The following is a 25,348-nucleotide window of genomic DNA, read 5'->3' as shown; positions in this document are numbered from 1 at the left end:
AAAATTGCCCTGCATCTCCTCTGCATAGCCACTCAAAGATAAAGATGTTTACTTAATGTAAAGAGGCACAGCAATATTTTATTTGAGGCACATATTTTTATAATTGTAACTGCCTGTGCCTCTGAGTGTAACAGTACTGTTCTCAGATAGCGATGTGGCTGAATTCTGCCAAAAAAGATGATAAATGATAAAAAGATGACTGTGTTGTCGCAAAGATCGTGTTGTGTTAGGAGCCAACAAATGTTTTACAAATGCCATGAGAGTTTAACTGTTGTGATGGTAAAAACAGTTCTTCTATTTAAAGATGTCTATAATCTTCCTAGCTCGGTGTGATTTCCTCACAAATTGAATGCCTGGCTTTGATCATGCTGTTGGATAGCAGTATGCTGTAGCAAACTGGACATAAGTCGAATCATTTCAGTTTGTAACCAGACATTGGCTCTTAAAATGTTAGCAATGCTTCTGCGCTGCAGTCCGACGGGAATCATTAAGTGTAATTTTCTCCCTTTTCACTTTTAGTCAGACTTAAAATGAACCTTACTTGCAGTTAAGATACATGCACAAGAGAAAAATCTTTCAGTTCAGGAAGGCCTGTATATTTCAGAATTATGTAGAGTAGAAAATGTCAAAATGTCACCATGTGAAGGGTTTTCCCAGGCTGCTACACATATGAGGGCAAAGACATGTACAAACAGTCATTTGAAGCAGACAGAACACACCACATCACCTGACAAACAGCTGGGCTAGTTTTGAGCACTACAGTCGAATTGAAACCAATACCATGACCTACTCACACAAAAGGGCTGAGGCCAATGGACTAGTTTAAACCAGGGTCAGCAAAAGCAGAAACTAAAATGGCAAAAACATTTGCGAGGTAAAATTAAAGTAATATGCTGAATTTGAATAAAACTACAACTAAATAAAATGAATCATTGAAAATGACCTGAACATATACAGCAGATCCAAATTCAATTTTAAATTCATCAGGAAAACTAAAGTTGCTAAAAAAAAAAGAAGAAAAAAGAATCAAAAGCAAACTTAAAAGTAACTAAAGCTAAACTTAATTTCAAATAAAAACTCAAAATGATATATTTAACAATAATGTCAAAAATGATTCATTGCTATAGTACGTTACAGAATTATTGATCCCTGACTGTTAACATGCAATATGATTTTTTTTTAATCATATTTTTAAACTGAACTTCAGACTGGACCTGCTGTCTTCAGGACATTTTAAACATAAACACATTTTAATGAGAACCTCTGGTTTACTTTGGAACAACGGAAACAGTGAATATAGACCACATGACTGTAGGCCTTCAAAAAAAAAAAAGATATTTGACTTTGCCCACTGTGTAAGAAAGATTGAAAAAAAATTGAAAGACCGTTGACTCACTATGTGTTTTCGTAACTTGGAAAGCTTATGTTGGCTTGAGTGGATTTACGCTCGCACACAAATGTACAATGGACCTCTATGTAGAACCCTGAACAGGTACAGCTAAAGAAAATAAACTCCTTCACACTGGAGTGTATTGCCGTGGGCAATCCTTAGTGTGTGTGTGTGTGTGTGTGTGTGTGTGTGTGTGTGTGTGTGTGTGTGCATAATACGTGCGTTTGGGTGTGTAAACATCTAGGGGTAGAGCAACTGTGCTGTTTAACTATGACTTTCACCAAGTTCTTTCTTAAAACCTGGCACAATGACATTAAAATCGACTCTCGTCATAAATGCTGAGAAAAATGCAAAATCTGTCCATTTATATTCAACATCTTGTGATCATGATGCTGCTAAGTCCTTGGAATTTGGTATGGAAAATTTCTATGATATGATAAACCAGTAAATGTGATATTGGCCTCTGGTTATGTGCTTACATCTTTTCAGATAGGTTTGATATTAAATGCCATGTAAACATATTCAATTATTGTAATTAGGAAACTTGTATGTTTTCAAGGCAGCAGGGACTGATTATATGTTTTTTTTAATAACCTGGCATGAAAGACAAATCTGATTTCAGCAATGCAGACTGTGTTCCAGGTGTACCTTTGCACTTTGAGCCGTATTGCTTTATGTGATGGTTAGTTTATGAGTATGTGCTTCTTGAATTTCCTCCTTTACTCCTTTGGTGGCAGCTGTTATACTCCCAGAGCCATAAATAACGAGTTTTATCTACAAACTCTCTCAATTTGCTTAGTAATTTATTGGAACATATCTATCCAAAACCAGAACTTCCTATTCAGAATGTTTTATCTAACCTGACCATTCAGGTAATCTAGGTGTCATTAGGTACTGTAATTCCTTACTCACGTGCTCGATGTGTGTCCTTGGTCATTCCTAAACAGGGCTTTGAGTGAAACGGTGCAATGACCCCTCTGTAGAAAGAAATAGAAAGGATGTTTATACAGTAACTCTGGAGTACGTCCTGTTGTGTGTGTCTCTGTTTGCAGATGTATTGCATAAGAGCTTAGGAATGCATTTGAAAACTTAAAACGTCTCTTTGTTTTACAGAGGTATGAGATACTGTATGTCGCATTCACTGAAGGATCTAAAATCAATGTTCAACTGTCAGAAAACTGTTATTAATAATATTGTGATTATGGTCCACTTCACTGTAATTCTTACTGTTAGATGTTGTCAGAAGCCATGTCCAGCTTAAGATTTTTATGACGAAGAAGATTCACAGCTACCATTTCATGCAATTGAAATAGTCTCTAATGGATTATGTAGCAAAGTTGCAAACATTTGCTGTGCTGAGGTCAGCCCAAAACAGAGAGGGCCAAACCCAGGTCATTAACACAGAGGTTACAGAGGAGTTTTACATCAAAAATAGCTGAGTTTGTTCTGTTCAGACCTAATTTATCTTCCCTTTTGATAAAGGGAGTCTGAAAGTGAGCCAGGCAGAGTCAGTGTATATGAAATGTGTTTCATATTTTTGGTTTGGAGTCAGGTAGTGGACTGTAATAAGTTAAATCGCACTGGATTCTGTGAACAGCTAGTGAAAGCTGAAAATGCAAGAAAAGTAACTTCATGGAGTATATTAAGAAAAATTATGACCCAATTTGAAGCACGTGTAAGGATAGCAAGCTTGCTCAGCAGGGTCTGAATATGTCTCTGAGCGCACTGCAATGCTGGATATCTTGTCGATTTGCTAACATTGGAATATTTTTTAGTCAGTTTGAAAGAGTGTAATAAATAAGTTGTTTAGAGAGCCAACTCCTCGGGCAGAACAACTGCCAATAGATGTATTTTTCTCAGTTGTACAGGCAAACAATCTGCATCCATGTTGCTCTGCTTGCACCCTCTCCTTCTCAACAAGTTACAACTGATCACAACTGAACATTTCAGGTATAATACTGAAACTTGGCAAAAGAAAAAAAAAAGAGGTGTTGTCGCTGGTCAAATCTGTTCTACACAGTAAAATTGATATTATTATATCCTTGTTCAGGCCGCACCCCTAACAAAAACTATGAGGCAAGGACCAATCCCAACATATTATAATGACTGTGGAAAGTTTTCACTTTAATCCCTGGAATACTGTATTTCTTACACAGTGACTCTGGAATTCATGGAATTGCTATTAAACTCTATTTTCTTTCTCTCTCTTTCTCAGGCTGGAGAAATAAGCTGATTACTAATGCCACTAATGATCCTGCATCCAGGTGCAGTGATGGTGATTTTTTACAGCCGTTATCAAAGCCTGCTGTCTGCAAATCATTGGAGGTACACACACACACACACACACACACACACACACACACACACACACATCATGTCATGTACACATACAGTGCCCCCTTTGTAACCAGAGTATATTTGTCATTCATTATGACTAATTCCACCTCCATGTAGAATAAACATCTGGCCTGCTGTGTGTGTGTGTGTGTGTGTGTGTGTGTGTGTGCGCGTGTGTGTGTCAGTATGGTAGTGACACAGTGGAATATGGGGAATTCAGTCCTGAGAATGACAGTCTGTTATGGGTGGATCTGAACCAATCTCCACTGACACCTGCATTTCCTGTGACACCTCCTACACCTTACAGTAAGTCCTAGAAGATTGTTTATGTTACTGTTGGAGAGTCAAGAGATATGATTCAGATAAATATATATTCTTTACTCATCATGAATAAAACTTGATGTCCTGATAATAATATAATGTTCTCCCTGTGCTTCGGGGGTTTCCTCCTGGAACTCCGGTTTCCTCCCCCTGTCCAAAGACATGCTTTGTAGGCTGATTGGCATCTCTAAATTGTCCATAGTGTGTGAGTGTGTGTGTGATTGTGCTCTGCAATGGGTTGGCACCCCGTCCAACCCGCCTTGTGCCCCAAGCCTTCTGGGATAAGTCACCATGTGTAGGATAAGCAGTACAAAAATGGATGAATTATTAATTGTGTGACTGAGGTGTTGCTCTTGGCATCTTAATTCAGAAGTAATAAAAGTATTTAAAAGTAATATTCAGTTTGTCAGTGAGTGTCTATTAGTTCTAAAATATCTACAGCGTAGTTATATTTACTACCATTACCACTGTCCAGTGTTAGGGTTACAAAATAAATAGTAGGTATGCAAACACTTAACTGACTCACTTGTATAAACCTAAAAAAATCCTCCAATATTGTTCCTATTGCTTATAGATATGCTGTCAGATTTTTAGAAACCATGCCTACTGAGGTTCTGTATTTTTATGGAAATAGTTGGTGAAATAGTTTAATGCTTTATTTGGATAGCCCACTTCAGACACTACAGAAAGTCAACAGATCATCTATATATTTCACATTTTCAATCTATAGATCCTTTTCTTAAAAAATCACACAAAAATGTGCTGAATAGGGTGGGGTTGGTTGTCACAGCACTTATATCTGGTACACCAAGGGTTTTTTTTTTTAAATGTTTTGTTCATCCCAGTCTCTTAGAATAAAAACGTTTGCATGTACCTTATATATGATGAATATCAATGTTCTGGCATAAGCACATGTTGCATAGCGACATAGCAAACTTTCACTTGAATGCTCTGTATGTGACGTTCTGCACCAACATAAATTAACCAAGCTAACTCCTCCCACTATGCTATTTGAATAAGATCAATATGTAATAAATCATTTTAAAACATTAATGCTTAATGTTTGTGTTTTTCACAACATATGATTAGACTTAACGGGCTCAAGAAACTTCTCCTCTTCTCTCCAAACACAAATGGGCTTGCAAATCACGTGCTAACGTGGCAGGGTAATGCAGTTATTTTCAAAATATGCAAAAGTGCAAAATAAACCGCTTTAAGACAATGTTTTTATGCCAAAAATTATACATATATTAATTAGATTATATTGATGTTTTTTTATCTTTGAAAGACAAGTAGCTTAGCCTTGCTAGCCCATTTACACCTTCTGCCCCTGGTGTGAGTTGTTTTTCCATTTATGTGCATAACTTGCATCCATGCGTTCATCTAAACTGCAGTCAGTATCTACATTGTTCATTGTTACAGTGTTGGCCGTATGCCTGTCAGAGAACCCAGCAGAACCAGGCTGAGATTGTGTATGGGGGCTTTTGTTGTTGTTGTTGTTGTTGTTGTTGTTGGACATGAAGTGTAAAACGCAAATGTGAAAAAAATCAAATGAAAGAAATGCTTTGCAGCTTGCTGCTTCTTTTGGCCAGCTCTTCACTACACACACACACACACACACACACACACGCACACACACACACACTCCAGCTACATTTGTTAATTTAGCAATTGAAACATTCAGTTGGTAACAAAAATTCTTGTTTTTTTTTTTTTTTTTTTGGAATGACAACTTGACATTTTTTGAAAAGCTTGTTTGTTAGTGTGTGGCCAGTTCACTGCTACACACAGACAAATACACACTGACAAACACACACCAGACCCCCTCCTACTAAATGAATGTTTCCATTTTGTCAATGATTCTTTTTTCCACCTTGACAACAGTGTTTTTTTTCTTGTAAGTTTGGCATAAAATAAAATGACTGTGCCAGCCAATCCAATGTGCACAGGCTGTATTCAAAACCATGATCTCACCATGCTAATAAAATAATTCCACAATGTTGCATTTATTAGATATATGTTTATCATCAGTTATTTGATTCAGTAGATATGACAGCCAGACTGAATGGTCTGATGACCTCACATTCCTTCATCAATAACCCTAAGCTTGTTCTTGAGATTCACTGATTTATGACAGTCACCCTTTATCAGAAAGTTTATTTTCTATTATAGTCTCTAAAACAGTCTACTCAATAGAGTCACTTCGAAATAAATACAGAGGCTGCAAAAATGATTAGTTTAGATAACACATGACAAATATGTATGTAGCCATGTAATCAGGTCAAATGTAATGATACATATTAAAGTATATTATAAAAAAAAGCATAAATGCATGAAATATGGCTTGCATATGCTACTTGTTCTAAACCAGCTACAACCTGTGAGTGAATTAATAAGTGCTTATTTTGTTTCTGTCCTCTATGTAACCAGTGAAGAGTGTGTATGACTTTTCCCACGTGAGTCTCAGCTCTCAGCCTGGCCCACAGCACCTGCTCTCAAGGACACAGCAAGGTAAACGCAACTCACCTGTCTGCTCTTATACAGGAAACAAATAATGCATTGTAGTATCTGATCATAGCTCATAGTAATTAATGGACTCAACTCTGTTTGAAGAACCTCAAAACTGTACCACTTCTTGTGTTTTTATCTCAAAAATCCTAAATGACTGTTCTTTATGAGCTATTTTGCACAAACTTCATTACAGTAACTCATGCAGCTGGTCTGATTTCCTTTGAGACTCCCTGCACTAAGTTGCCCTGTAGTATCATTCAGGGTTACTGGCACAGAGCCCACTACACTACACACACACAGTTTATGACTATGTGTGTGTGTGTGTGTGTGTGTGTGTGTGTGTGTGTGCGTGCAGCCATACATGCTTGCTTGACGTGCAAGAGTAAGATAATGAAAACAAAGTATCAACCAAATGCTTTTGTGTGCATTTTAGAGAAGTATTCCCCAAACTCCCCAAAATCAGCTTCCTCAATTAAATGTGTGTAGCTGCTAAAATAGCTCCTTCTGCTACAGGAAGTGGCCTTGTGAGCCAGGAAATGGACATCCTGTGCCTCAACTGGGATTTTTTTTTTTAAGGATGTACATATCTCTGTAAGGCTGTGGATTGAAAACTGTATAAATAGAGATATTAAAATATCTCTCTGCCCACTTTTGCAAATGATGCCAAATTATTGGAGTATTATTGTATTGTTTAGGTTTTGAAGTATTTATTTTAGGTTACCAAACACTCTATTACTCCCTTAGTAGAATTATGAGCCTTCTTGGATATGAACATCTGCCAAATAATAGATTTAAATATATATCAGAAGCACTTTGCTTGCACAACTGACAAGACTGTTATCTGTAACATGGTGTTTCTCTGGAAACTTTGTACTGCACTTAATCTTTTTACTACATCAACTATACTGTGTAAATTAAACTGAGAAATATGAAGTGGCTCCATTACACAAAACACAAACAAACAAGAAAAGGGAGGAACCTCTGAGGTTCCAGAGTTGTGCATTATAATTTCCTGATGAGGTTTATATAACCAAATTATATGTGGTTCCTTAATAACTCTCCATGTTTTATTTTAAAAATAACCATGTGAAAAATAGTAGATTGCTTAAAAACCAAATAGCCACTAAAGGAAGAATCTAAATATTTACTGAGTTACTTAAGGAGAGAGAGAAAGAGAGAGTCACTGAGTGCAGTAGCTCATCCCTTTTTCCATTTCTTCACAAACGTATAATGAATCTAAATAAACAGCACGTTTGTGCTTGTAGTAACAGCTTTGTACCATCTGGGGAGCTGTACTAACCCCCTGCACGTTCATCCAAGCAATACCAGATTCAAGCAATATGAAACATTGCTCTGGTTTGGATAGTTGCTTGTAATTATTAGCATACGTAAAGCAGCGTAAACCTCAATTCTGTGTTTGTATGGATTCACTTGTTGGTTCAAAAACATTTCTAGTTTCAAAATATTCCAAATACAAATACTCTTTTATGTTTGAAGCACCAATTTACTTTATGCTCATTATTCAACTCAAATAGTCAATAATATTCAGAACTGAGTTCAAATATTAAACACAGGATTGCACTGTTCTGTTCATTTACTGGAACTTTTTTTTTTCCAGCACTTTTTCACGTGCACAGCAGTGTGTTAAAATATTCTAAACATTTTGCATCATATAAACAGCTCTTTTTTTCTATTTCTATATATAAAAATTGCAGTACAGGAACAGCATCCCAAGAAACAAATTAGTGTGACTGGCTTACGTTTTAACCCATTCAGTTCCAGTGACCCTCCAGTTAAGCTTACAACCACACTAACTAAATTCTAACTAACTAAATAAACAACTTACACTAATCTAACAACTGTAATAAATGCTGTAACATCACCAATGACACACACTGGGTTCCATTTATTAACAACGTTGTTTTAAAGGTTTATTGAGAGTTAAATGGTCAGTCATTGAGAACTTGCTCATTGTTTATGTAAGGAATAACACATGATGAACCGAGATGTTATACACAGATATTCAGCCCCAAAAGTAGATTATCTACATATAACAGAACACAATGAAGTGCTTTATTCTACCACAGCAAACTTTTAATTTCTTAAAGTATGACCCATTCTTTTTAACTGTTTATAATTACGTTTAATGTTGTGGAACATCCGTAAAACACGTTCCTGTTATCGCTTACGTTATAGTAGCTATAAACTGGTCGTTCCCTCATCAGCCTAGCTTTTTTATCTCACTTTTTTTTTTTAAATTGCCATGTGACTGAAAAACCAGAAAACACAAAACCCTCTGTCCTGAAGACTTTTCCATGTTAGGAAACTTACTGACTGTAAGAAAGCACTGACACTCAAGACTACTTTCATAAACATTACATCAACGTCTCCTAACAGAAAGCTTCACCATGTTGATGATTATACGTTTCAATTTGCTAAACAACAACAGATTTTAATCCATTTATTATTAGCATTAGATTATGTGGAGCGTCTGTCATACTATGCTCTTACAATAGGAACAATAACGTATTACTCATTAATTAGCTCATTGATAAACCTCTCGTTTATGGTACAGTCAGAGCTGCTGCTCTACAAAATGTATGCATCCCTTCTGATTCAAGAATGGTATAAATACAGTTGATTTATGGCAGTTATTATTACCTTTGGCTATTTAAATAGTGAAATAGCGAAGAGTAATACCTATCATTAGAGCTTCTGCTAGGCTGAATTATTGAGACTTGTAACTGATGTATTGTGCTATTTTTTCTGATGAATACTGACAATAGTGTAGCCTGGTATTTCCTTGCCTAGATAACTTCTCAACTACTGAATATCAACTGGCATCAAATATTTTTTTAAAATAAATAAATAACACTAAATAGCAACCCTACTAAGTAACAAGGTGATCAGTTTTGTGTAATGCGTGATTTCTGGAATTCAAATTTTACAAAAGCAGTATGTATTCCAGGAAGGGTTAAGAATGAAAGAATGTTTTACTAGTGTACTTTTACTCACTGTAGAGAAGTGGACACGAGACTGTGCGTGTTACACACACAAAGAGAATGTTTGGAGTGCTTGCACATGCCACTTGAGAAAAAAAGCGAACATATGGACACCGGTAAGAGGACATCCTAACCTCTGACCTGTGGTGCTGGCCTTGTTCTTGGACAGGACAGATTGTGAAGGTCTGCAGGATGCTTAGTGAAAAGCCTGAGAGTCATCATGAAGTCATATGTTAATGAGCCTAAAGTGTCCCTTCTCTCTGTTCCTCGGCCTCGCACCAGGCGGGGGCAGTCGTCTACCCTCCTCCTCCACAGACCTTCCCTTGCTCTCTCTCTGTCCGTCCCTCCCTCCCTTTCTCATTCTCCCTCCCTCTGTCCCTCCCTGTGTCTCCTCAAAGCAGTCACTCAATGGCACATTACTCTAGGAAGAAAGGATGGAGTAGTTTTCCATCTGGAGGCTCGCAGATCTCGGCCAACTCAATGACTTCATTCAATCGTGGCACGGACAAATAGAAAGCGTGAGTGTGTGTGTGAGAGAGAGAGACAGTGTGTGTGTGTGTGTGTGTGTGTGAGAGAGAGAGAGAGGGACAGTGGAAAGTTGGAGAGAACAGACAGTAACTGTGTAACATGCTGTTATTATTTGTGTCAGAAAGCAGAGCATAGTGAGGGAACAAAGAGAGTGAACTTTAGGGACAGAGACATACTTTCAGTGATAGTGGGAGACAGACATCTGCGAGACTTTACACATAACCACAGGAGTCGGCTTTTTTCTGTGTAGGAGTCTCCCATGAGGATTTCCTCATCATGACCGCTTCTCTAGGTATGTGTGAAAAGTACTTTCTATACATGTATGTATTCAAAGTTTGTTCTTACTTTTGTTTAATACCTGTGTGTGTGTGTGTGTGTGTGTGTGTGTGTGTGTGTGTGTGTATGCTAATGGATTAGCCATTTGCTGTAACCGTCTCTGGCAGGCTTGCATTGTCTACTCAGACAGCAGGCAATGTAAGAAGATCTTCATCCTAGTAGAGTAGATCTCTTCTCTGCTCTTGTCTTTTCTTTCTTTGCTCTTCTTTTGCTCTCTCTTCACATCTCATGCGCTGATAACATGCAGATTCCAACCCCAGGAAATGTGTGTATTTACAAACAGGCTTTGGAATGTCACTGCGTTCATATGCAGATTTCTCTCCCTATTTATTTTGTCGGTCCTGATCTCGGCCTCTTCATAACCTCCCTTCTCTGATGTCTTGTGTACAGAAAAAACTTTGAACCCTTTCATTGCTGTAGTAACTATGGAGATATTGTGTGTATTTTTGTGCACGATTTTATGTTTCTATATTTATTTTTTGGTTTCTTTTGCACACTCTTCCTGTTATGCCCATTCCTCCACTTTTGGAGAAGAATGTGTTTGAGGCTTTAACTCAAACTCCAGATAAGTCTCCAGATCTGGTGCAGATAGGAGCAGCTTGTAAACACCATTAAAGCACATTAACATATTTGGCTACTTGTCCATGCCTCAACATCACACTGCAAAAAATGATATCTTAGTGATTAAAATATCTTGAATATAGGCAAATTCAGCTAATGTTACTCCTTTGTAGATTGTTTTAAACAAGTACAAAACTATTAATCCTGTTTCTAGATGTTTTTGCTTGTTTCAAGCCTTAAATATTAGCTATTGGCAGATAAGTGTGCTTATTTCCAGATTTTAGGATGAATGCAAAATCATATGCCAGTAAAATAGAATAAAATAATAATTAAAATAAAACAGACAAATTCAAGCTTGAAATTAATAAATATGTTTAAACTTCACTTGCTAAGATACCATTTTTTGCAGTGTATCAATGTGTGTGTGTGTGTGTGTGTGTGTTTTTTATTTATTTATTTATTTTTTTTTAAGTCTGTCCATGATTTAAAGGTCTTTGGAATTCCTCACGTGTCTCACACAGACACATTTTCACACCAATGCATTTTTGTGGAAAATATTCAGTTTTATTTTTCTACCCCTGTCTTTTTGTGGCTGTCTGTGGTACAGAACATTCCCTTGGATAAAATTGTGTTGCCTGAAGAGAAAGAGAGAGAATGAGGTTTTGCTGGGCAGCTGCTGTATGTAAGCACACAAGACACTGAAATCATAAAATAGGTGGACTCCTAGCATTAGGCACTGAAGTGTGTGCTGATCTCTTGTATCTACTCCTCTGGCTGTTGACTATGCTAGAATGTTCTCTATAGATCTTTCTTTTACTACTGGAAAGCCTGGGTTTATGTATGTCTCTGTGAAAAGGAGTGTAGGAGTCCTCAAGTATCCCAGAAGCACTTGGAACACTTGTTGCTTTCAAGCTTAGATGGTGCTTAACCAGACAGAAGCAACAAATCACAAGTAATTTACAACTGAATGTCCAGTTTCATCCAATATCATGAGAATCGGTGGATCCTAAGGCTGTGTGTTTAATATACATTATGTAAAGCTTTGTTCTTTTTATTACTACCCCTGCTAGGCAGTGAGATACAGAAATGAGGTCAGTGTTTTCCACACATTGCCTTTGAATCACAGACAGGGTCAAAGAGAAAGTGCAAAAACACATGGCTTACACCAAACAGACTCTTAGCCATTTCTCTTAATGTGCTTTCTTTTAATCAACCCAACGAGGCTGCTTTTCAGCCTGCCTCCTTTTGGTGAAATAATGCCTTGGTTCTGAACATGCGCCATTTTAAACTGGCATTTAGAAGAATTCTTAAGAGCACAGCCTAGTGCTCCTAAGAATTTGCCAAAGAATGAGATGCCCATGTATATTAAACCATGCAGACTGCAGCAGTTACAGCTAAAGCTAACGCATTAGGCGTATTATATTCTGTTGGAAGGTATGGTTTTATAGGCTTGTCCATTTTTTCTCAATTATTTGTGGTTATTCATATAAAATCAGAACAGTCATTTAAAGTCAGAGAGTGGTTCCTTGTTCTGGATGGAATGGAGTCCTGGCAATTCATTCAGGAACCATTTTACTCAGGAAGCTCTAATTTTATTTGCCTGGAAGAGAACATGGTGAGCAATCTGAGGCAAATGTGTCTGACATTTCCAATTTACTAGCAACCTACCTACATGGGCAGCAATGATTTTTTAGACATAGAGTGGCAAAGAAAGGGCAAGAAGACACAAAGCGATGGCACCACATTATTACCTATAAGACAACGTGGTATTTGAAGAACATGTGTTCATCCATACAAGTTAAAAAATGACATACTGGCATTACTGCACTGATCTTATAGCCACACTATTATGCTTAATGATCAGGGATATAACTACTGAGCTACTGGAGGAGAATTGAAATCAACATGAGCTAGATATGACTCATTAAGTCTGCGTGAATTGCATAAGGGTAATTGCAAGGGGAGCAGCTGACACTTATTTTGCTATGGGCCTGTACATGGGTATAAACATGCCTGGTCATTTCATTTCAGTTTGTGCCTAGATTAAGGAATGATCTGTTTCATAAGAATGGTGAAAGATTAGTTTAGGGAATCATGAATAATACTCCTACAAAACACGTTTCATTGGTCAGTCCTTTAGTATAGCAGCAGTGTTGATTTGTTTTAGATATTATTAGTCTTTATTTTTACTGTTATCCTTTATGACTAGAAACATTTTATAAGTAACGGAGTAGATGATGGCTATCCTTGTTAAATGCAGAATGTTCCGTTAGGTCTGATGACGTTATGGAAGAAAGAGTTTAATCATGAAAATGATTCATAGCACTACAAATAATTTGGGAATATTTTACTAGTGTGTCATACCGTTGCACTAACCATTCTGTGGGTCAAGAAATTTTCTTTTCTCTCCTTTCACTTACCCCTCTGTCTCTCCTCCCCCCACTCATTTTCCCCAGTGCAGCTTTGATCACAACAGCTGAATAGTTTTCAACTTGGCTGTGTGTGTGTGTGCGCGCGCGCGTGTGTGTGTGTGTGTGCGCATACCTCCTGTGAATGGTGAGTTTGTTAAGCCTGTAACACTAAAGTCGTTCTTTGTCTTTCTGGAGATATAATCCAGAGAGACTCTGTTGTTGGAATAAATAATTGACACTCACACACTTTTTAATCATTTGCAGCCTCTCAAAATCCTGCAAGCTAAGAATTGAGTGAGTTTATATAACATTTTTTAGAATGTGTGGTGTAGTCACTTGCTATATATAGAAAGAAATGAATCTCTGGCTCTCTATGGGCTGGATATATGGATATATCGGTAGTGAGTATTCTATTCTGCCAAGCACAGAGAGTCCTTTGTGTGCATCGTTCTCATACCAAACAGCAGCAAAACCCCAAAAAGAAAAGACCCACAATATCCAAACCACTTGATTTCCCCATGTTAGTCATATGTCTGAAATAGTGGAAGATTGTTTTAATGTTCTGTATCATTCATGCCTTAATTTTGCATATACTTGTTGCCATTTTGTTCTTATTGTCCCTATAAATGGCTTACACCAGTAAATAAGACAGAGTGGACTTTAATCAGCTACTTGCTGTAATCTGATGTTGTCCAGGCTGTTATCTTGTCACCCCAGTGTTTGGTGAAGCTTATTGTATTTCCTTAGTATATGTGATTGCATGCAATAATGCCATAAAATGAAATGATGACAGAAAGTAACCAATAACACAAGTCTACATGCTGACAATTCCTAGGAATCTTCCAAAGCCATATTTGGTTTTTACATTTTCAGCTGTGATATACCCCTCCTGATCTTTGTGTGTTGAAATGGACGTGTTGTGAGTAATGCTTCATTCCACCTATACTTGTAACTCTGAATTTCCAACCTTAGACAAGAAAAAACCCACAGAAAACACCCCCTCTACTCTGAATTCCTACTTGGAAACTTGGGGAGGTCTGCACAACCCTGAGTTCAGCAAGTGACATCAAATCAACATGGCTGCTCACAGCATCAACAGTCAAGCATCAAAGTAGCGCTTCTTTACTTAAAATGATTTATAATGTATATACAAGATCAATCAGCAAACAGAATATTTGCTTGTTACATCTATAACACTGACTACACAGATTGCTGTGTTGAGGAGGAAAATATGCATCACTCATCACAGTTAGCTGGCTAGCTTGTTGCTAACAAAAGACAAGCACGGAGACCTTGAAAATGACCTAATTCCAAGTTACGACTTCCCACTTCCCAAGTTGAATGCAGCATACGATGGGGAGATCTTTTGGCCTCTGATATGGAAAATTCATCTTCCCAAGTTTACCCCATGGACTGGCTGAGTCCCACAGGGTCATTTATCATCCTGATGCTTGAGTCAGATTATTTATTAAAATAATCAATTTCAGGATTTTTCAGATTATCAAACTAATGCCTATTCAATTCCTCTACATTCTCTTCCATGGATCCCTCTCGAGTTCACTTCCACTGGGTGACCCTACAAGTCTCTGAGTAAATAGCACTTGGGATTTCAAAGCTTTTGGGTATACACTTTGAGGTTTGGGGTTTTAGGGTGAGTCACTTTTCTCCACTATATCCATCTGGAAACTTAATTTTAGTCACCACTTCTCTTTGTCTCTTTGTCTATGTACATATACTGTAACCCTGGCAAACTTTGTTATTACACGATTTTAATGGTAATGATTTCGATATGTTGTTCCGTCTTTCCACCACTGTAACCTGTCCGACGGTTAATCGGACCTTGCATTTAACAGCCCACTGCACCATAATTATATGTACCAGCTGCCGATGTCTACTGTAAATTGTTGTATGTTTACTGTAAATTACTTTCTATTGTGTAAACTATTGTATATTATGTATATTAAGTATTGTATATTGCATATTGTATGTTGTATAATTGTATTCTCTGTTGTTGACTCCGTCACCATGACACATTCCTTGTATTTCTCTTGTACTTACTGAATAAAAAGATTTTGCTTATGAACAGAAAAACTGCCCATTTTTAAAGAACTTCATTACTGAAGAAGGACATGTGGAGGTTTTAGTGAGAATTTACTTTGCTACTGTTTAAAACGTGTTGTCCAGGTTGTTGTATTTTCGAGGCACTCGGTGAAGGAGAGAAATGTTGTGGGGAGCCTCCTCTGTGTGGTGTTATGTGCACTATGTCAGGAATGTGTTTGGGTGTGTATGAGTGGTTGTGGGGGTGTGTGCAGCCCACCAGCCATTAACACTTAGGACACAAACATTCGATCACATGCATTCACTTTATTGTTCAACTCTTGATTGTTTTTAAAACTCCTCATACGTAACAGGATTAAATGTGTTGGCAAGTTCAGACGTTATTGACAAAGCAAACCAGAAAAAGACACACTGTCCTAACTGCACGAGTTTCATTTCTTTTAGAAGTGTTGTTATACAGACAAAAGGCAGAATTACATATAAATTACTAAATGAAAAATTTTTGGATGAAATTCACTGCATTTAGAATATTTCTTTTGTTCCCTGCCAGAATCACGGGGATATATGGATAATATGACACACTCTTCTGTGTCATCAGATGGAGACCTGTTTCACTCCGAAGTAACATCGAGGTCCGCCCCCTGCCAGAGAGGGTTTGGCTCCATGCGCTCAGTGAGCACCTCAAGTCCACTCCCCAACATTGACAGGTACTGTCACTCAAACCTACTGACCTTGCATTGTTCATTATATTTCATTTATTGCAAAACTCAGAACACAAACTCACAGGGTTGGTGAAAAAGACCACAATGAAAAGATCAGAGCGAGAAATAAAGCCAGGGGTTTTCAATCTCATCCACAAAGGGAAAGTGTGTCTGTATGCTTTCATTCCAACCAAGCAGGAGCCAAACCTGATTCCACTTGTTTAATCACTTCAGCTTGGTCTCCTGTAAAGTGTGCCTGGTATGAAAGCCTGCAACCACACAGGCCCTTTGCATATAAGATATATAAAACTTCTGAATAAAGCAATCAAAAAAAAAATTTTTAAAAGTCTTCATAATAACATTTATTAAAACATAATAAATGTGATTGATTTACAACCAAACAGAATTATCCTCATGATTAAATATTCTAAATGGCCAAGCATAATAAAGCTATTCAAACCACAGCGCTGTTAAGTTCTCAAATTTGATTGATCAGAACATTTTCTATAACAGTATGGCTCGGACAGTAATTCTGGCTGTGATTATAGTCACAGGTTTATATTAATCTGTTTGTTCTAATACATTATCTTTTTTACAGAAACATGTTATTCACAGGGACTTGTATGGCAGAGGCTCCACATAAACAGATTTAATAATGAACATGATGTACACTGAGCACAAACGTCTGTATTATCTGTGTATTATACTGCACGATATTGTGCGTTTGGATTAGATTCTGAAATTATACTGATCTATCTTCTATTCTGATATTCTCTATACTCTTCTGTCCCTCCAGCCCCGTTCCAGCACATTCGTGGTTAGAGAGTGGTTCTAACACCCCCCTGAGCTTCTACACACCCCAGCCTTCACCTCCACTCTCACTTTCCACCCCTAACGCCCACAGCTCCCCTCGTGCCCTGCCATCCCGTCTTGATGTAGGGAACTTGGAGCTTAGTCTACTGGAAGCAATGGAGGGTCTGGAGTCTCTGGGCTTAAATGGAACGCAGCCGCCGCTGTTACCTCAAAAGAGGAGAGGGATGGATGGAAGAGAGCTATCCCTGAACTCGCCACTCAGCCTAAGTGGAGGTTCCAATAATAATGGGTCACCTCCAGCATCTTCTCCTAGTCCAGGTAAAATATGAAACATTATGCGCTTTCTCTAAACAACTTGAAAAAGAATAAAGATCTTCAAGTCATTTGAGTAAAAGGAAAATTAAAGTCGGGCCGGCCCGAACAGCATTTTACAGGCTTCAGAAATTTGTATTCCAAATGAGTACCTGAATACTCAGAACCACAGAATATAAGATAATGTTTTATAAAAGACCATAATCTTAAGTGTTTGTATGATGTATTAAAAGTCTGTAATATAAGGTATATAATATATGGGTGTCCCAAACGTCTTCATACACAGGGGACTATGTATGGCAGCACCACGGCGGTTGTGTCTTCGTCAGTGGATATTCGTGGACGTCCACTTCTCAGTTGGTCTGCAGCACTTCCAGTCTTTTTGAGTTTGTTAATAAGTTTATCAGCAGTGTGGTGTGTGGTGTGCTTGCCATGTTTCCTGTTAAAGTCCATTGCAACCTTGTGACAGCTTCCTGATCCAACAATGAGAATGATATCAATACGTTCTTCTTTTGTCAAACGCATTCTTAAAGCCTATCTGAAAAAAATATATATAATATAAACTACATATAAAAAATTTTGCAAGAGATTTTGCTAAAAAGTGTTAATTTCCCCTGTGAATGGAGACTTGGGACACCCTGTATTTGTAAAGGTATTTCATAAGCAGTGCTAATTTCTGTTCATAGAGATGACCAGAAATTAAAAGTCTGTATGACATAGCAGTGAGTTATTTATGTAACTATTATAATTTTTTTTAATCACAAACAAAAAAAATACCTATACTATCAACTACAGCCCACTTCACTTTCAGTGAAGCTAATCTCTCTCTATGTCTAATTTCAGTTTTCCAACATTACTTTGTGTTTTCCATTCTGTCAGCAATGTTTCTGAAGAAATAATACAAAGATAAAATACTTCTTTTAGAGACAAAATATCAAAACATATTTTGATATTAGATTAGACTGTATTTTCAGGCATACATATCAAGAGACTCATATCTGATGTGGTTAAAACATAATTTAGGTCACATGACATCTTTTACATTTATAATGGCTCAGAATTTAAACATATAATGCCCTACAAAGGGTGGAAAAACTATTGTTTAATTGCTTATGTGGTGCACTTATTTAGGGAGCGGGACGTTAATGATGAATACCAACATACCAGCATAATGGACACATACTCTATTATTATTATCTTTGTATGTATAAAATATACATGTATATATGTACATTGTCAGATCTTCTTTATATTCTCTAACCATTTGGGCCAAAAAATATTCCAGTCCATTTGTTGCACATAATCAATAAAGATATCTTGATTTCAAAGTCAAAATAGAAATCCTGTTCAACAGAACTGAAGACAAAAAATGCTAATCATGTTGTTTCCACATGAAACAGATTCATTTTCCAGTAAAGCTGACAACGTGAAATTTGTTCAAGACACATCAAAGTTCTGGTATAAGCCGGATATCTCTAGAGAGCAGGGTGAGCATTAATCATGATTTCATAAATATGTCTGCCACATTTTTTTCTTTGACAGTTTTGCTTAACATTATGAATCTTCTGAATTGACTCTATTGGTGTGCTGTAGCCATCACAGTGCTGAAGGATAAAGAGCCCGGCGCCTTCATCGTCAGAGACAGTCACTCATTCAGAGGAGCGTATGGACTGGCCATGAAGGTGGCCACGCCCCCGCCTTCCGTCCTACAGCAGAGCAAGAAAGGTGAGGAGACTAAAAATACAGAGCTTATTCACACCTACTCTGGCTATATATTTTTTTTATTTTTATTCTTTCCAAACTTTTCATAAGTATGATTTAAACTTCTTTGTACATATTTGCCTTTGAACTGAATCAAATCAGAGACTGAGCCGTGACTGAGGTCTGCTTGTGTTTGTTGCCACAAGGTGTTGTTCTATGCACAGTAATGTGTGTGTTTATATCAGAGCAACTTCACAAACCATCTGCCTCCTTCAATCAGAGGAAGGAAGCGAGGCGCGCACACACACACACACACACACACACACACACACACACACACTGCATTTAACAATGTAACACACTTACATCCTCAACCACATGTACAAACTATCTATATCTGTGGTCAGAGCCTTTATTGGGAAGAGTGGGGTGAGGGAAGAAATCACAACAAAACTATCTTAACTCTTTCTAAGGCTGTGTGCAGGAGCATTGGGAGATTTTACAACAGTTACAACATCTCCCTGCCTCTCTGCTCCAACAACCAATCACACAACTACCATACCATAATGTACTTCAGCAAAGAAAGAAAGAGCATTAATATTTTTACTCTTTTCAGTCTGAAGACACAGGTATAATCATAATGCTAACTAGCTTTCTGTTAAAGTGGACAAGATGAGGAAAGGTGGAGCAGAGAGGAGAAGATAAAAGATAGAAGAGTTAGAAGAGAAGATAAAAAAGAGAAAGTCCTTTAACACAAAGCTGAAAAATACTCAAAAAAATTGAAGCTGATGATTTTAGCAAGGGAGAAGGTCAGCCCGAAAAACACATAGCCACACTTACATCCAGCTCTGGATTCCCCAAAGCAACAAAATATATTAACACATTATTTAATGCTTAATAGTATTTACCTATTATGAAGTAGTCAGTAAACTACAGTGAAACTAAACAGAAAAGGTATGTACAGTTAGTGTTAATATTCATCCGCCAACAGGTCCAGAGAGTTAAAGTACCAATTCTAAATAACAATATGATCTATGTTGAATAATAAATGGTTTAGAAACAACTACATGTAATACAGGAACACATTGTTACCTTCATTAAAATTGCCAGGATCAATGAGTATGCAGTTTGGAATTGTCTTTCAGCCATCAGTGCTAGCAAACAAGCTCGGATTTGTTACCGGTAGACACAAGTGGGAATTCAATATCTCATACTTTATTTGCATATTCAATTGTCATATTTGTCATATTCTCAGCAATTGACTTAACAGTAGCCAAACCTGTCAAAATAAACCATAACAATAATGATTTTGTTTGTTCAGTTGCTTCAGGTGGACTAGCTATCCAGATTTACTGCAGTTATAAACTTCTGTAGTTACAATGTCGTTGTTCTCAAATTTGCATATCGGACCATGATCACTTTAAGCTGTTGAGTCTATTTTGTGACTTTTGCGACTGAGCTCATACGTGACACTTATATGTGACCTGGATCTTTTTATACGGAAGTTTTAAATTGAAGAATTATAAATTTAATGCTGTGAAAACAACTTTGAACGATGTATGTATGTAATCAGAATTAGCCTGAGCTTATGGGTTCAGGTGTACTGTCTGTAATTAATGCCAACGCTGTGTCTGTGTGCAGTGGGGGATCTGACCAGTGAGCTTGTACGTCACTTCCTGATCGAGTGCACACAGAAAGGAGTGAGGCTGAAGGGCTGCCCAAACGAACCCTACTTCGGTATGTGTGTGTGTGTGTGTGTGTGTGTGTGTGTGTGTCTGGCAAGTCAGTGTGGATGCAGGTGCAAGAGTTTTTTAATTCTCACAAAATTTTACACCATTACCTCCCTCTAGTGGCCAGATTTTGCACTCCTATATTTCTATATATGCATCATCATCATCATCAGAGAATGCCTTTCTGTCTCGCCCGTCTCGACTTCCAGCCGAGTAATGTGTTATTTGAATATGTTCTTAAATTGCTTCTAGGAAGCTTGACAGCTCTCGTGTGCCAACATTCCATCACACCACTGGCCTTGCCCTGCAAACTAATCATCCCAGACAGAGGTACCCTGTGTGTACTGTATGTGTGTGTGTGTGTGTGTGTGTCTATAACATATTCACACAAGCATTCTTCAACCTTAACATTACAACCATTTGAGTTCCTCTCTCTGTCTCTGCCACTTTCTCACTAACAGACCCTCTGGAAGAGCTGAATGAGTCTCAAGGACAGACTTCTACAAACTCAGCCACCGAGTTACTGAAACAAGGAGCAGGTTTGTAAGCAGTAAAGTCCAATAAGAATACAGTGCATTCAGAAAGTATTCAGACCCCTTCATTTCATTTTTTTCCCTTTAATAAATTTTTAAATGATCACAAATCAGGTTTTTGCTTTGTCATTATAGGATATGGAGTGCAGATTGAAGTAAAATAATTTAAAACATTTTAGCATAAGGCTGCAACATAACAAAATGTAAAAAAAAATTAAAAAAAAAAAATGAAAGGGTCTGAAAGGGTCTGAATACTTTCAGTCAGTATTCAAACTCTGTAGTCAATTCAATGCTGAACTGGACTGTGAACTTACTACATCTTGTTGATGCAGGTGCTTTCTCACTACCTGGGAAAATTCTCTCCAGTGCACTGGTTCTCTATTTAATTAAATTAAGCATTGCGTCTAGTGGAAATAATAAATGCAAAAAAAAAGGAAATGTAATTTTTAAAAACATAGTGCCAAAAGGTGGAGAATAGCACACAGTGACTAATTTATATTTGACGTCAAGGGCTGGATCTAGACTTCTGGACTGCAATATTCCAATCTCCTCAAATCCTTTATTATGTGCATGTACATGGTAGTCTTGTGTAATGGTTCATAAATAAATGTGGCCAAGAACCATCTACATTTACAGACCGAGGCAGTTTTAATTACATGGCAGACAACCAACCACAGACCCATTTTCATAGCTGGTTGGCAAACATGCAGGATTATGATGTTAACTCCCTGTTAACTGCTTCTAGCAAAATCCTATAAAACTTTTAAAGATGCGTTTCTGTAACTCTTTTTCAGTCCAGTGACTATATCTTCCTCTGACAACCTCACTGTGTCGCAATGTTCAAAAGTATCAAAAGTCTGGAATCTGGTGCATGGAAATTCGTATACAGAAGCAGATCCCAACCTTGTGTGTGTGTGTGTGTGTGTGTGTGTGTGTGTTTCAGCGTGTAATGTGTGGTTCCTGGGCAGTGTGGAGCTGGAGTCTCTGACAGGTGTACAGGCAGTACAAAAGGCCACCACAGTGAGTCTTAGTCAGGATCCTCCAGCCACCTCCACTATCGTTCACTTCAAAGTGTCTGCACAGGGCATCACGCTTACAGATAACCAGAGGAAGTAAGTCTCACACACACACACACATACACACACACACACAAAGAGGAAAAACTTTTGCAGATTTTTAAAGTTATGAAGAAAAAATAGTGGAAAAAAATCAGTCCACATGTGTTTTTTTTTTTTTTAAATCATTATAAAAATGCACACATACACACACACATACATGCACACACACACACACCAGTGTCACTCATCTGCTGCTTTTCACAGTTTGAGTTCCTCAGAAATCACAGTTTGAGTTCCTCCAATATTTTGTGCTTCCAGATTGTTCTTCAGGAGACATTATCCTGTCAACACAGTCATATTCTGTGCCCTGGACCCTCAGGACAGAAAGTAATTATCACACACTTACATCTACAGCATACCCAATGTGTACTGATGTATTCCAGCAAGACTCACTTATATTTGATTTACAGATGGACAAGAGATGGCTGTTTGGATGCAAAGTAAGTCTTTCTCCTCTTTTTTTAAACTCATCTCCATATCTCACTCTGTTTCTTATTTTGTACTGTAAAACTAATGTTAAGTAAGTAAAGTTAAATACATTTTTTCTTTGCCTTGCATGTATCTGTGTGCACACAGGATGTTCGGCTTTGTAGCGAGGAAGAGTGGGAGCAGCACAGGGAACGTGTGTCACCTTTTCGCAGAGCATGACCCCGAGCAGCCGGCCAGTGCTATCGTCAACTTCGTCTCCAAGGTGATGATTGGCTCCCAGAAGGCCAAATAAATCAAACGTACCCTTTTTTTCAGCCATTTTCATATTCCACTCTGGATTGAGAGGCATATGGCAGCTGTTTTCTTCAAACTTGTGGACATGTGGATGGGTGTCACCAACAAAAATCAACATTTTGTACCTGTATGGGGACATCAAAACTACTGCGAACTATTAAAGACTACAAAAAGACTATTGAGGACTAGAGCATGGCCTTTGCTCAGAGTAACAAGTTCTTTAAATGAGCACACAGTCGAGCTTCATGGCCTTGAACTCATCACAGGCTGCTTTTGCCTTTTATACCGATCATCCAATAGAGGGAGTCCCATCATCTCAGCTTAAAATAACTTTAAATTACCGGCTGTGTCCGTTGCGAAAAGAAGCACCATGTGATCTACATACCAGAGTTACAGTCTGTACTGTGCAGAGTCTGCAAGTTGTGTGAGAATGCTTTCCCAACTCCTTTTCCAGTAAGCCTCGATTTGAAAGCCATTCATCAAATCCTTAAAACATTTCTCAGCACTATTCTCGGTGAATTCACAGTGCCATGCATCAAACTTCAGTAAACTGCGCTGCTTCTTGAATTAAATAGAACTGTCAAGTCCAATAACTGTTATTGAATCATTATTTTTGCTCTGCAAAAAGGTAATTCACTCTGATAAACATGTCTAAAAGATAATGTTTTTCGATTATACATTTGACGGATAATTTGGGCTGCTAAATGAGTCAAACTGTTTGATACCCATTGAAAATGTAGTGCTTACAGCGGCTTGAACAGCCTCTACATTTTTACAAATCCTCTCTGTTACTGCCATAAATTACATATTAAATGTTTTAATTTTTAATATTTAAATCCTGATATTAATAATTAGTGGCATTTGGCATATTCTACTGGTAAAATATGTATCATATGCATCATAGCTCATATTTTGTGTATGCTTCTTTTATATTCATCAGTGCTTGATTATAATTTGTCCATAGAAACATTTGATCACTAAATCAATCATTTTGTGAGTTGGCCAGCTTTTTCTATTGAGTATTGACTATTTTTATAATCAATTTACCAACCTAGTAAGACTCACGATGAATCATATTTAATGTAAGTGCACATATTTATTTTCAGCATAAAGCATTTATTACGTTGCATTACAATCTGTTTAGAAAATCTGTGTATTCATCTCATAAAGCATATCAATTAATCCACCAATCTGAAGGATGTATTGCTTGTCACTGAATTTCTCTGCAAAAATGAAACTGCCTTTTCCTCTTCCACTGCTAGATGACCAGATATCCAGTACATTATTTATAACTGAGAACTTATAGTGCAGGTTTCATATATAATTTTCATATTTGCTCAGCTTTCTTCTTCAACATATAGTGCTCCTGTATATCGAAGACTTTCAGTGTATGTCACTTTCACATGTAGCTTCTGCCATCTTTCAATATTTTTTCCCCTCTCAATGAAGAAGCTAATGAATAATTATTAATTATTTTTAGCAACATGATTAATTCTTGGTTCTTACAGTCTGGTTAAGTCATCCCCCACTGCATAATACAGTGATGATGATGATGATGATGATAATTTCTATTGCTGCTTACCAGGTCAGTACTTGCCATTTAGTATTTGTATACGCAATACAAGTATAAGCAAATTGTTTCATATAAAATGTAAGTGTACTGACTTTAAACAGCTCCTAATTAACATATTCCATAAATAAAATTGCAAGATGCTTCATGTAGAACAGATCCAGAACTTAGACCCCAGGTTTCTACACATACACATTTTTTCAGTATGAAGGAATGGCAAATACTTTCACAGTTTTATTTCATCTCTTTCATTTGTAATTTTTCACTCTCTCTCTCTCGCTCTGATAACTTCCATTCAGGTGTATTTGGTGTAAATGATGTATAGATATGACTGCATCCTACATGCTTATATAATAAAAGCAACTTCTGCAATCTAGTCTCATTTGGCAACATATGAAGACTGACATGTTTCAGTCAAAACCAGCAGGTGGCAATAGTTAACACACACACACGCACACGCACGCTTTCGTCTTACTATACTTGTGAGGACCTTCCTTTGACATAATTAATAGTGCAGCTAATTAATGCTATGCAACACCTAAACCTAATGCTAACCTTAACCTCAGTATCCAAAGAGTTAACTTTTAGCTTTTTTATTTAAAACTTTTGTGATTAAAAAAAGTAGTTATCCCTGTGGGGACCAGCCAAATGTCCCTACAAGTTCAAAACTGTCAGATATTCATATCACTGTG

The 25,348-nt window shown here is 37.4% G+C and overlaps 1 protein-coding gene across 4 annotated transcripts in view; it reads left to right on the top strand.

The window, feature by feature from the left end:
- The window catches only part of si:ch211-191a24.3 (tensin-3), a 44,474-nt gene extending 19,446 nt beyond the window's left edge, over positions 1-25,028 (top strand). For 2 of the 4 annotated variants that reach the window (XM_053242192.1, XM_053242194.1), the window contains 14 exons: positions 3,606-3,715; positions 3,913-4,033; positions 6,479-6,559; positions 16,006-16,162; positions 16,953-17,287; positions 18,682-18,768; positions 18,875-19,006; positions 20,624-20,719; positions 20,965-21,042; positions 21,174-21,251; positions 22,189-22,357; positions 22,622-22,690; positions 22,774-22,803; positions 22,940-25,028. In XM_053242192.1, coding sequence (XP_053098167.1) covers positions 3,606-3,715; positions 3,913-4,033; positions 6,479-6,559; positions 16,006-16,162; positions 16,953-17,287; positions 18,682-18,768; positions 18,875-19,006; positions 20,624-20,719; positions 20,965-21,042; positions 21,174-21,251; positions 22,189-22,357; positions 22,622-22,690; positions 22,774-22,803; positions 22,940-23,084 — 1,688 coding nt within the window. In that variant the 3' untranslated portion in view covers positions 23,085-25,028. The remainder of the gene's footprint in view (positions 1-3,605; positions 3,716-3,912; positions 4,034-6,478; positions 6,560-16,005; positions 16,163-16,952; positions 17,288-18,681; positions 18,769-18,874; positions 19,007-20,623; positions 20,720-20,964; positions 21,043-21,173; positions 21,252-22,188; positions 22,358-22,621; positions 22,691-22,773; positions 22,804-22,939) is intronic. The other 2 variants (XM_053242193.1, XM_053242195.1) reach the window with 2 other exon arrangements.
- Positions 25,029-25,348: the final 320 nt, after the last annotated feature.

The sequence above is a fragment of the Pangasianodon hypophthalmus genome, chromosome 19 (assembly GCF_027358585.1).
Source record: "Pangasianodon hypophthalmus isolate fPanHyp1 chromosome 19, fPanHyp1.pri, whole genome shotgun sequence".
Classification (NCBI taxonomy): Eukaryota; Metazoa; Chordata; class Actinopteri; order Siluriformes; family Pangasiidae; genus Pangasianodon; species Pangasianodon hypophthalmus.
The sequence above is the reverse complement of the archived record's forward strand: the minus strand, read 5'-3'. Positions and strand labels throughout refer to the sequence as shown.